The sequence below is a fragment of the Octopus bimaculoides genome, chromosome 11 (genome assembly GCF_001194135.2).
Source record: "Octopus bimaculoides isolate UCB-OBI-ISO-001 chromosome 11, ASM119413v2, whole genome shotgun sequence".
In the NCBI taxonomy this organism is placed as follows: Eukaryota; Metazoa; Mollusca; class Cephalopoda; order Octopoda; family Octopodidae; genus Octopus; species Octopus bimaculoides.
In genome coordinates this window covers 28,045,627-28,058,433 of record NC_068991.1, presented here as the reverse complement: position 1 = coordinate 28,058,433, position 12,807 = coordinate 28,045,627, and the positions used below count along the sequence as shown (strand labels likewise).

The window sequence follows — 12,807 nt, the reverse complement described above, 5'->3', positions numbered from 1 at the left end:
ACAAATAATGTGAAATTTTCAACAACAAGGCAATAAATGGAAAATGTATCACTAATTTTGTTCACTTTTGCAAATGTACCAACACAGAATATAATGGGTCGTAGCTTCAGCTATGTTAAGAAATTATACATCCATGTAATACAATAATGCAAACATGTATAAACTGCAAATGGTATATCTATGTAGTAAACATTATAATGATCCTTCATTTATGTAAGATAATTGTAGCATGTAGAGATACCAAGATGTCACCCATGAAACGGCTAACAATGCTCAATGATGTTTATCTTTGGCTATTGGATGAGAGCAAATGTTTACATGTTTCCATCATGAGCTGACTATATAATGATAATAATAATAATAATAATAATAATAATAATAATAAGGATAATAATAGCAATAATAATTATAATAATTGCCTAATAATCGACATAGCAGTGCCAGAAGATCAACATATCATCATGAAAGAAAGAGAAAAAGTTGATAAATAAGGAGACCTCAAAATTGAGATTGCTAATGTGTGGCAACTACAAGAGCCGAACATAAAGGTTATCCCTTTTATCATCAAAGCATTGGGTTCAATACCACCCAATCTGAAAAAACAACTGAATATCTTAGAAATACCCTACAATTTAGATGTATTGCAAAAGTCAGCATTACTTGGAACTGCACGCATATTGCATAAAGTACTGCCTGTCTGAAGTCCTCGTTGTAACTTGACAAACAATACAAACCCTCAGTAGATACAATATCTTCAATTAACAACCTCACAATATTGTATACTGTGTGACGTCTATAATAACAATGATAATAATAATAATAATAATAATAATAATAATAATAATAATAATAATAATAATAATAATAATAATGATGATGATGATGATGATGATAATGATAATAGTATAAATAATCCTTTCTACTATAGGCACAAGGCCTGGATTTTGTTGGGAGGAGGATAATCGATCGTATTGACTACAGTACTCAGCTGGTACTTAATTTATTGACCCCAAAAGGATGAAAGGCAAAGTCAATCTCAGCAGAATAATAATAATAATAATAATAATAATAATAATAGTATATACTTCTATATACTTGTTTTATTTTACAAGTGTATATAACATATAGAAAATTATACTACTATGCACCACATACATCCTATGTAAAACACATTCAATACAATGAAAATAAGAACACAACAACAAACCACAGCACATACCCAAGGCACACAGAGCTGTGCTTAGTAGTGCAATGAAAGCACGCAATAAAAATAAGACTAATAAATAATTATAATCATTTCTACTATAGGAACAAAGCCTGACATTTGGTGGGTGGGGTTACATCGATTACATCGACCCCAGTACTCAACTGGTATTTAATTTATCGACACTCAAAGGATGAAAGGCAAAGTCAACCACAGTGGAATAATAATAACAATAATAACAATAATAATATATATATATGTATTAAATAAGCGGAGTTGGCAGAATCGTTAGTGCACTGGGAAAATGCTTAGCAGAATTTCATCCGCCTCTATATTCTGGATTCAAATTCTGCTGAGGTCAACATTGCTGTTCATCATTTCAGCATTTTGGAGTGGATAAAATAAGTAACAGCTCAACATTGAGGTCAAAGTAATCAACTTAACCCCTCCCTTGACATCGCTTGCCTTATACTGAAATGTGAAACCAATATATATATATATATATACCTAGTGGTTAGGATGTTGCATTCATGATTACTAGATTGTGATTTCAATCTCTAGACCAGGTGGTACATTGTGTTCTAAAGCAAAACACTTCATCTCTGCAATCACTTTAATACTCAATGCATGGCACAGTGCACCTCTACAGACAAGGCCAATTTGATGGAGAGCATGAGCTAATGTGTGGCACTAACATTTGATCACTATAAACAAATCATTTGTGACGGCCATTTGGTAAAAAGTGAATGGTCATACATTGTCCTTGATGGCAGAGTCCATCACCATATCATATATATATATATATATATATATATATATATATATATTATATTATATTATATTATATTATATTATATTATTTTATATTATATCCTACTATATCATACTACATGTCTACTGAGTATATACTATTTTTGGCAAGATTGAAAAATCAAATTGTTTGTTGCTTTTGTCGAAGTCCAGAAGAGCTGGCATGGGCTGTGACATAGCTAACAGATCACACAAGATTGGTTTACTTGAATTCACCGAAACAATTGTAAACTAAGAAATAAACACAATTTTCTAACTCTGTTCTTCAAAATTTCCTTTATTGAATGAAACTCGAAGGTTGTTTTGTGGCCTTTCCAGTCACATCCTTACATATCAACTTTCAGATAACCACTACCGTCCCTGGAAGTGCTTCATGAGACATATACCTACATTATATATCGTAATTTACCAGTTGTATGCAGACATACATGCAGACAGAGAGATTAACAGACAGACATAGTTTGATAAATAAAGTTATATATGTATATTTATTTTCTTGTGTATGTCTACTACTAAATATATCATTGACACAATATATATTTGGTCATCTTGGAAGACAATTCCTTTAGTTTCTCCCCTTGTTGTTAACTACACTGATTTTACATGCCAAAATCATGTGATAAACCACCTTCACTTAATTATTTATTCAGATACTAACTCTATCAATTACAAAATTTAAATTTTGTATAACGATGTGCACTTACCATTTTCAGCATGTCACATGCTGGTGGATTAACTTCTGTCCGATATTTATTGTGTAAATCTAAAATAAGTTTTCTGTCTTTGTCTGTCATGCCTATACAATGAAACAGATATTTATAAGTTAGATATTCTTAAAATATAAACTATAAAAACTTTTCACACGGTAATATTTGGAGTTTTACACATGATTGATCAAGCAATGTATGGTGAATGGTTGATAGTGTGTTCATGGTGCATTAGCTGTGCTAACTTTTACTTGTCAAAGTAGGTGACATGATCAAATATGTGACACGTTGTGTATGTGGTAAGTCTGGGAAATTTCTGATTGGACTTCTCAGGTTTAAGAGAGATAACCGTGCACTTTGTTAATAAAATCATATTGTTCTTTAATGCATGCTTTGCCTAGGATATAGTTAATATATCAGATATAGTAAAACAGACAGCGATATTATTTAGGCAGAGAACAGAGCTATGATTTAATTGCCATCATTGAAATAATTTTCTATTTGAGAGCTCACAAATGCCTGAAATCTCACAGCTATCAGATCTAACAAGTATCATTGAGTACTTGAGCATTAATGACTATAAGTCTTGACAAAGTGACTTTCCTTACAATATAGATGTGAAACAGCCCTCTTTCTGCCCTAAAAACTATTTGTTTAGTTGACTGACTTGGCCAATGAGAATCAATCTAGCTGGTGCAAAGTGAACTCAGCTTTAACCATTCATTTGATATAGTTTGGAAGCATGGGCAATTAATTGTACATGTATGCTATGTTCATGAAAATCTGGGTAGGAAAGGTGTGGATCATCAATCAGCCAATTCTCCATAAATATTAACTCGATATCATGTACTGAATGCTATTTTCTTTTGTTATATAAACAAATACACATATATGTGTGATATACTATAATGTGAGTGAATCCAGTTGGTTTAGATGGTGTGGTACACAACTTTATGTTTCAGAGAATATCGCTGTGATAGAGAGAGGGTAAAATGCTATTCATATCATTAATAAAAAAGATTTTGCTAACTATTCACAGAAAAACTTTCAGATCTCATGTTCAATTTGTCAGCATCATAATTGGTGTTGTTGTTTTTTGCTCTGGTATGACATTCCTTGACATATATCCATAGTGGATTATGCTATAAGAGTATCTTTCAAACATTGTACTCTAATGTATACACAAAAAGCTTGCGCAATTAATAGATTTTGAACATGCACCTGGTAAACCAGCATGTGTAGGACAATTTTTGGACTGATTTAAAACATTACTTTTCGGTTATTAGATCTGATTTGATTTGATTGATGTAGAAATATAATAATAATGATTAGTTATTTAGATTTTGTAGAAATTTAAGGTTATTTTTAAGCAAAGAAATTAACTTACCAGATTTTAATACAAGACTAGATTTCGGAAGGCAAGCTGTGTGATTTGCTATTTTATGGTACTTCCTAGGACAGTTTTTCTGTTGGAAAGTAGAAATGAATTTTATGAATGAACAAGATGTCAGATATCAAAAAGGAAGTTCTAAAAACAACTCTATGATGGTCCCTATACAATCTGTATTCAGACCAGTGGAACAGATAACAATGACACTCATCATTTTTTTACACTGAATATATCAAATGATCTTTTGAATCCTTATAAAATGCTTTAGCACTTTCTGGAATACCCATACTTTGCTTTTATTATTGAGATTCAAATATTTGGTGTTTGCTTTACAGAATTTCTTGTAATAATATACTTCTGATTTTTGGACCTTATAGAAAATGAATCTCATAAAAAATGGTGCTGCCTAACATGGTTTATGAAGGATCATCAACTTCCTTCTCCAAATTGTTAAACTAAATTGATAATCTAAAACTGTTGATCTTACATTTTAGAAATAGTAATTTTTTGATTATACTTTAGAGGAATTTTAATGATTTCTCCCTCTTTGTAATGGGGAAAATATTGTGTAATTAGAATTTCCAATATCATACTCTCCATCATCATCCTTATCATCATCATCGCCATCATCATCATCGTCCTCATCATCATCACCATCATTGTCATCATCATCATCATCATCATCATCATCATCATCATCATCATCAATGTCATGATCATCCTTGTCTTATCATCGTCATCATCATCGACATCAGCATCATCACTGTCATCATCATCACTGTCATCATCATCATCCCCTTCATCATCATTATCGTCATCATCGTCATCATCCCATTTTAACTTCTATTTTCCATGCTGCCCTGGATTAGATGGTCAGACAGGATCTGATGAACCACAAAAGTGCTTCAAGCTGCACTGTCAGCTTTTGCAATGTTCCTATGACTGGATACTCTGAATAATACCATCCATATTACAGTGTGTACTGAGTGCTTTTTTTGTGCTCCTGGCACTAAGTGAGGTGACCACAAAACTTGGCAGACAAGAAAATTAAAAGAAGAAGATAGAGATGGTGGTCACAAGGAGTAGAATTTCAAGGTACAAGAAGGAGCATATAAAAGAACTCAGGTGGTGAATTAGAGGGGACAAGAGGATGAGTAATTTTATGAGAGTGTGAAATAAGAGATGGTTGTAGATGAGGTTTGAGAAGAATGCTGCAAATGCTAAGCAGTGTGGAAGAATGCTTGATGGGAAACATCAATATGGAGAGATGGCAAGGTGAGATAGATAGAAGTGACTCAGGAAGGAGCATAGATCAGAAAGTAAGGGGGTTATGTACAATGTAATGATGCATACTATTTTATTCTTTTATTGGTTTTAGCCACTGATCTGTGGCCATGTTGGGGCACCATGGTGAAAGGTATTTACACTGGTTATATTGGCTTCAATTATTGGTACAAGGCCAGCAATATCTGGGGATTGAATAAGTTGATTACATTGACTTTTGTCTGGTACTTGCTTTTTCGACCCCGAAAAGATGAAAGGTAAAGTTGATCTTGGCAGAATTTGAACTCAAAATATAAAAACTGATGAAATGCTGCTAAGCAATTTGCCTGATGTGGTAAAAATTTGGCCAGCTCATTGTCTTAATTTATGCTGATTATATTGATACCACTGTTGTTTCTTGTAAAATATTTGATCAAATTTGGAAATGGAAAAGGTTAATTTGATCTGGTAAGATTTGTAAAGGATTATCTCCTTATACCACAAAGTATATCGCTGTCTACACACACATTCATGCATACATTGACAGACCTTAATACATTTTTAAGTCCAGTAATTTGCTTTGTTAGAAAACAATTTATCAAAATCTGCACAATGCCATCATAACTGAAACCATTCTAAAGGCAAACTGAGCATTTGAACCTTATGAGTACACCTACATTCATATCAAATAATCATTAGAAAATACATTACCAAGTTTGGATTTGAGGGTTCTGATTTCACATGTGGAATTACTGCACCTACAATATAGTATTTGTATGTATTTAGACATGCAGATTTCATTTATAAAAAATTCACTAATGTAATTGTTTTGATTCAAGGTGAGGCATGATATTGGCTTCTATTTTTTACATACAGGATAGGCGTAAAACGGCATTAGTTAAAATTCCCAAATTTATGACCCATAGCAATATATACATATAGATATGCGTGCTTGCACACACACATACACACACACATACGCACACACACACACGCAAACACATACACACACACGTATATATATGTGCTGTGAAACCACAATCATGTGATCATGACAGCAACACCCTGTCCAAAACGCAATGCATTTGCAGGTATGTTATAACATAGAAGATAATATATATTATCTTCTCTATTATCTTCTCTTATGTATTACATATATAATAGTATACCTGAAATATTGTGTGGACTGAGATCCCCACTGACATGTCTCTAGTTTATCAGTTTAACAACTCAATTTAAGTCTCTTAATTTAGAAAAAAATTGCTGTGATGTTGCTATGACGTGATAGTTAGCACATCTGTACAGTTTATAGCAGATATAGTGTCTGCATTATGCAACTTATTTTCCTTCTTTTAATATTAATTATGCATAATTATCCTTTAGATTTCATCTTCCATGCTGGCATAGGATGGATGATTTGGCTGAATTCAACAAGCCAGAGGATTGCATTATGCTCCAGTGTCTGCTTTGGCATGATTTCTACAGCTTGGTGCTCTTCCTAAGCCAAACACATTATAGAGCATACTGCATGCTTTTTCTATGGCACCATGGCTAGTGAGGTGGCCATAGTTTACAAAAGCATCTTATTCTAACATACTGAACATACCTATACCTACTAATCAATCTCTTTCTGGTTACTTATTTCTACTTACCTTTAGTTACCTTTTGTAAATTACTTCTATATACCAACTCCGAGTTTATCTTTTTCCCTGCTTTTTTTTATGTTTAAATATGTATAATCATCCTTTAAAGTGCATCTTCTATGCTGGCATGGGTTCGACAATTTCATAGGATCCAGCAGGTCAGTAGACTACATCTTGCACTAATGTCTGCTTTGGCATGGTTTCAAATGTCAACCACTTTACAGAGTGCACTGAGTACTTTTTCATAGCACCAACACTAGTAAGATGGCCATAGTTGTAAAAAGCATATATTATAAATATGCCTTTTTCACAAATACATTGATGACAATCATACATCTAAATGTTTGCCTACTTGCCTATTAATCTCTGGAAACCTATTTCTATTTACCTGTAGTTACCTTTTGTAACTTACTTCTATATACCAACTCCTAGTTTATCTTTATACAAATACATTTATTGTCCTAACAATGGTTGAACAATCCTATGACCTGTTAACATTGAAAGGAGAGAGGAAGTAAAATCATAGAAAATGCAATTTACTCACTTGGACACAGGTTACACGTCTCAGGACATATGACTGGAACATTGGAGTATTTAGCACAATATTCTTTTTTGTAATATTTACCACACTGATAATGCTCTTTGCCTCGAGAACAGTCCACTGTAAAAATCAAGAATTTGTTTCATGGGGAAAGCAAAATCTCAGTTTCATCTCAGAAGTGGTATTATTTCAAATTTAGTAAAGAAAGTTCACAGGAATTCTATGTATGTAAAGTAAATAAGTGGGAAATTCAAAAAAAATATAAGTAGGGTGTCTTGAGGTGTGATAGATACATATGTGAATTAACAAAAGGGCTGGATATGGAGAAAGAATAGTTGTTAGTATAAGGAGGATGACAAAAGAAGTTGAGGAACTTGTTCATTTTGATTCTTTGTGTAGAGTTAGACTGCATAAAGTTGGTGTGAGATGTGTGGTACCAAATGTTATGGAATGTGGATGTGGACACTGAATATGGAAGATCTACTTCATAGGTTGGAAAGAAATGACACATGCATGATGTATGGAATGTGTAACATTAATCCACATGAAAGATGGTGCACAGCTGTGTTGAGAATGTATCTGGACATTGAAGACATCAGCTGATGTATGCAGCAGAGACAAATGTTCTAGTTCTAGTCAATGACTTGTATACAAAATGTAGTATGCACTGGTAGAAGACGATGACATAGGTAAGAGAAGAGTGAAGAAGATGTGAGAAGTTTTAGAATTGACAGTTCTTAAGATGTTTAGCCTAATGGATGCTTAATTGAAATAATAGTAAACATCATACAGGGTGGGACAGAGAGAATGGATGTTTTTGAAAAATTCATGTACTCATTAGTTTTAGCTGCAAACAAATTTTATTGACATCAATGTGTTTATATTAAATTAACAATTGTCAAATCTAAGTGTGGAAAACAACAACCATCATGTGGTGTCAATTTTCAATGATGCATTTCTGAAGGCGTTCTTGGAAGTTTGCCTCCACTTTTTCCAGTATTGGTCTGTCAATTTCTTCGTGAATAGCTTCCTTCAAATTGTCCAATGTATGGGCATATGCACATACGCATGTGCCTTGAGGTTTCCCAACAAGAAATAATCACACATAGACAAATCAGGGACCGAGGGGGCTAAGGAATGTCAGCAAACCTGGAAATGAGGAGGGCACCAAAGAGAGGGCGAAGAACGTCCATTGATGCTCTGGCTGTGTGGGCTGTCACCTCATCCTGCTGAAAACACCCACTTTGAATAGACATATGTTTTCATCATAATTCAGGCAGAGAGAAGTTGCTTATCATCTCAATGTAACACTCAGAGTTCACAGTAATAGAATTTCCATTATTGTCTTAAAAAATGTAAGGAACAAGATGGCAGCTTTTCCAACAGTATACCAGACCATCACTTTAGGCTGTGCAATGATCTTTCATGCAGTTCTCTTGGATTTTTAAGAGCCCAAGAATGACAGTTCTGTTGATTAACCATGCCATTGAAATGACAACGTGCTTCATCACTCATTAACAAAATGAGGTTGTCATTTAGCTCAAAAGTTGCTTCCATCTTCCATGAAGCTGCTTCACCTAGTCCAATGGTTTCAAGTGTTGCACAATGACCAATTTGTATGGGTGGAAATACAGGTCTTCATGCAAAATACACCTTACCAATCAATTACCAATGTCAAGATCAGTAGAGTACCTCTGAGCAGAGCAATTTGGACTCCGTATCAAATCTTGTCTGATGTGTTCTACATTTTCTGGAGTCCATACCTTTCATAGTGCCCCTACCAGTCTTTTCATTAGCATACCTCGTGTACAAAGTAAGATTGTGTTACGGGTAGGAACAACCTGATTTTGGTGAATGCTGAAGTGTCACTAAAACTCATGCTGAACTGCTGACAGACTTGTTATTCTTCATGTAACTGTTTTAAGCAAACATGCAATACTCTATTGTCTACAGTGATATAGCTTTGCTTAAAAAGGGTAAAAAATGCTAAAACACCATAGGCCGAATGGTACCTATCAGATACATGTCTCTCCTCCTAGGGCTGAGTAATAGCCATTTTAAAAACGTCCATCTTCTCTGTCCCACCCTACTAGCATCTATTTAGTTTACAATGGAAAAGAAAATCACATTAAAATAGTGATAATAAAAATGACATTAACGACATTTGTGATGATGATGATGATCGATGATGATGATCGATGATGATGATCGATGATGGTTAGATATATTTTGCTTTAAATATTCAATATAAAGTATGGTGACTTAGCAATGGAATACAATAACAAAATTTCTGGGTTACTTTTGTTTCATTTTTTCTAAGAAATTATAATAACTTCACCCCGCCACCATCACTAATACCACTGCCATCCCTACCACTGTAGTATATATGAAGGGCCAGAGATACCACTTCAATATATTAAGTGCCAGAGTCACCTAAGAGTTGCTTTGGTAGACAACTAGGTTCTTAACCACTATGCCATATGCCCATGGGCATATGGCATAGTGGTTAAGTGCGCGGGCTACTAACCCCAAGATTCTGATTTCGATTCCAGACAGTGACCTGAATAATAATAATAATAATAATAATAATAATGATAACACTGCCCGGATGCAGTACCAAGCAGTGGTTCTCATGGCTTCTGATCTTAACTGATTGGAAGTGTTATCATGTACATTGTTTTGTCTTGGTATAAAAAGATGGCCTACAGCAAATATTCTGCTTAATACCACAGATTTGCTTGTCAGTTGTTTCACCTTAACCAGTTGAGCATGTCCCTTGGTGGCTGATGATATGTGCATCTCTGATCATGAGCAGAGGTAGTGGGGGAGCATCATAGCCATGTGCTGAGAGGAATTCTTTTGGGTTTGAATAATTCACCTTTGGAAACATGGGTGTTTTGCTCAACATCCTTAAACAAACCTTATTCAGGGACGTTTTGAGCAGGATGGGCTATTTGACTTGAAGAAAATTCTAACTGGGTCCCACCTGCGAGGTCATGCACTGTTATATCTTGATATGAAATCACTATGTCGCGCACATATGGTTGTGATGCATGTGCCTGGTGTACCCTTATCAGATGGGTAGTCATGATGGGTATAACGGACTTCGTATATTTTACCCCAGTGTCACTTTCATGACATGCACTGCTCTCTCACTCAATAATAATAATAATAATAATAATAATAATAATAATAATAACATCGAAAATACGTTAGGAATGAGAACCCAGGTTCGAAATTTCCCCAAGACACCTGATGAAAGCTGGAGGTTATATCAGCTGAAACGTTGTGTTAGCAACAAACAAGATGAGGACAAATATCCGTCGAATGTAAATAATGTAAATAATTAAAATTTATATTATGGTAATAAATATTTTTCTTTTAACAAGTTTTCTTTTCATTTGATAAAAGTGTAATTATAATTCTTGTATGTTTGCCATATTTCCTGATATTGCCCTTGGAGACAAAAATATACTTCCAAATTTACCTATCAAAATGACTATCTAGAGAACAAGATAACAACCTAGTGTCAGTTATTTATCGTTTATGTAATTATTAATTACATAAGGAAAATAATTATAGATACCAATAATGACTTAATTTTGCTTTAAAATAGAGTTATAGGCCCAGATATGGCTGTGTAGTAAACATTTTGCTTCCAATTTTACTTCCTATTTTGCTTCCTAGGTTCAATCCCACTGCACGGCACCTAAGGTGTCTTCTGTTATAGCGCTAGACTGACCAAAGCTTTATGAGTGAATTTTCTAGAAGGAAGTTCAGAGAAGCCCGTCATGTTTGTGTGGGTGTGTGTGCTTGACTTGCACCACCACTGCACAACTAATGCTGGTTTGTGCAAGTCTTCATAACTTGGCAATTTTGCAAAAGAAACCAATAGAACAAGAATCAGGCTTAAACAAATAAAAATAATAAGTACTGGGTGTGATTTGTTTGACTAAAACCTTCATGACAGTGCCCAAACATGGTCACACTTCAATGACTGAAGCAAGGAAAAGATAAAAGATAAAATATATTTACTTTCACATTGTGGTCCATAATAGATCTTGTTCCGATAACATTTACACGTACAACCATCACCAATCCTTGAACCACCATTCAGACAAATCTTTCCTTTACAATCTGAAAGTAAATGAGAAAGTTTCCATGAATTAATATATTACATTATTGAATTATGTCAGAAATCAAATTTAAATTATAATGAATTTGTTAGGTATTGAGCCATTAAAATCATTAGCACATAAGACACAATGCTTAGGAAATCACTTAATTCAATGATGCAGAACTCTAATTGCTAGTTTATGTATTTCTTATTGAAGGACAAAGAAGTGTGCTTTTTAAAATATCTTCTCACCAATGAGTTTTGTAGGTCCTTTGCATGATTTATATGGTCGGTTAAGAGAGTAAGCACTGTTTCCTCTGAAAAATAAAAAAACATTTAAAATAATTAATTTTCTAAAAGTTGAGAGAAGATAATATTCGGTATAGTAATATTGAATATAAGACTATATCGTGTGATTTTCTATTTCATATACATGAAATAAGCACTTAAAAAATTATACAAGAAAATAAGAATTTTCTCCCAAGTTGGTTTAAAAGAACTGGTAGAAAGACTAGCTGATCTAAAGAAAGGACCAATAGAAGGACCAGCTAATGTAATAGTAGGACCAGTACAAGGACTTAGTGATCAAGCTAGCAGAAGGGTCAGCTGATGTAACAGAAATATTAGTTACAACTTAAGGTGTGAGGAAATGAAATCAGGGCAAGAATTAGAGATCTTGGGGATAAATATTCAGTTATTAAAATATGTGTAAAGAGAAAAAGGAGTTAGTTCCCAAATTGTGAAATCATATCTGTGAATGTTCTATAAAAACACTGATGATTTCTTTGATGAATATGTTTTAATGAGGAGTGATTATAAAATATTAAAAATGCATGAAAGGGATAAAGAGATTTAACTAAAAAAAAAAATGTGGATTAAAATGCAGGTGTGGCTGTAATAAAAAGTTTGCCTCCCAACCACATAATTCAGGGTTCAGTCCCACTACATAGCATTTTTGGCAAGTGTCTTCTACTATAACCTCAAGCTGACCAAAGCCTTCTGAGTGGAATTGGTAGATGGAAAGAAAAAGAAGCCTGTTGTGTGTGTATGTATGTATATATGTATGTATGTATGTATGTATGTATGTATGTATGTATGTATGTATGTATATATGTATATATATATATGTATA

At 33.7% G+C, this 12,807-nt stretch overlaps 1 protein-coding gene across 1 annotated transcript in view; it reads right to left on the bottom strand.

Moving 5' to 3' along the window:
* Positions 1-12,807, bottom strand: part of LOC106883929 (uncharacterized) — a 136,339-nt gene that overhangs the window by 107,245 nt on the left and 16,287 nt on the right. The window contains exons 6-11 of the mRNA XM_052971708.1: positions 11,928-11,992; positions 11,594-11,695; positions 7,562-7,678; positions 6,086-6,132; positions 4,109-4,187; positions 2,719-2,810 (exon numbers count right to left, since the gene is read on the bottom strand). Coding sequence (XP_052827668.1) covers positions 2,719-2,810; positions 4,109-4,187; positions 6,086-6,132; positions 7,562-7,678; positions 11,594-11,695; positions 11,928-11,992 — 502 coding nt within the window. The remainder of the gene's footprint in view (positions 1-2,718; positions 2,811-4,108; positions 4,188-6,085; positions 6,133-7,561; positions 7,679-11,593; positions 11,696-11,927; positions 11,993-12,807) is intronic.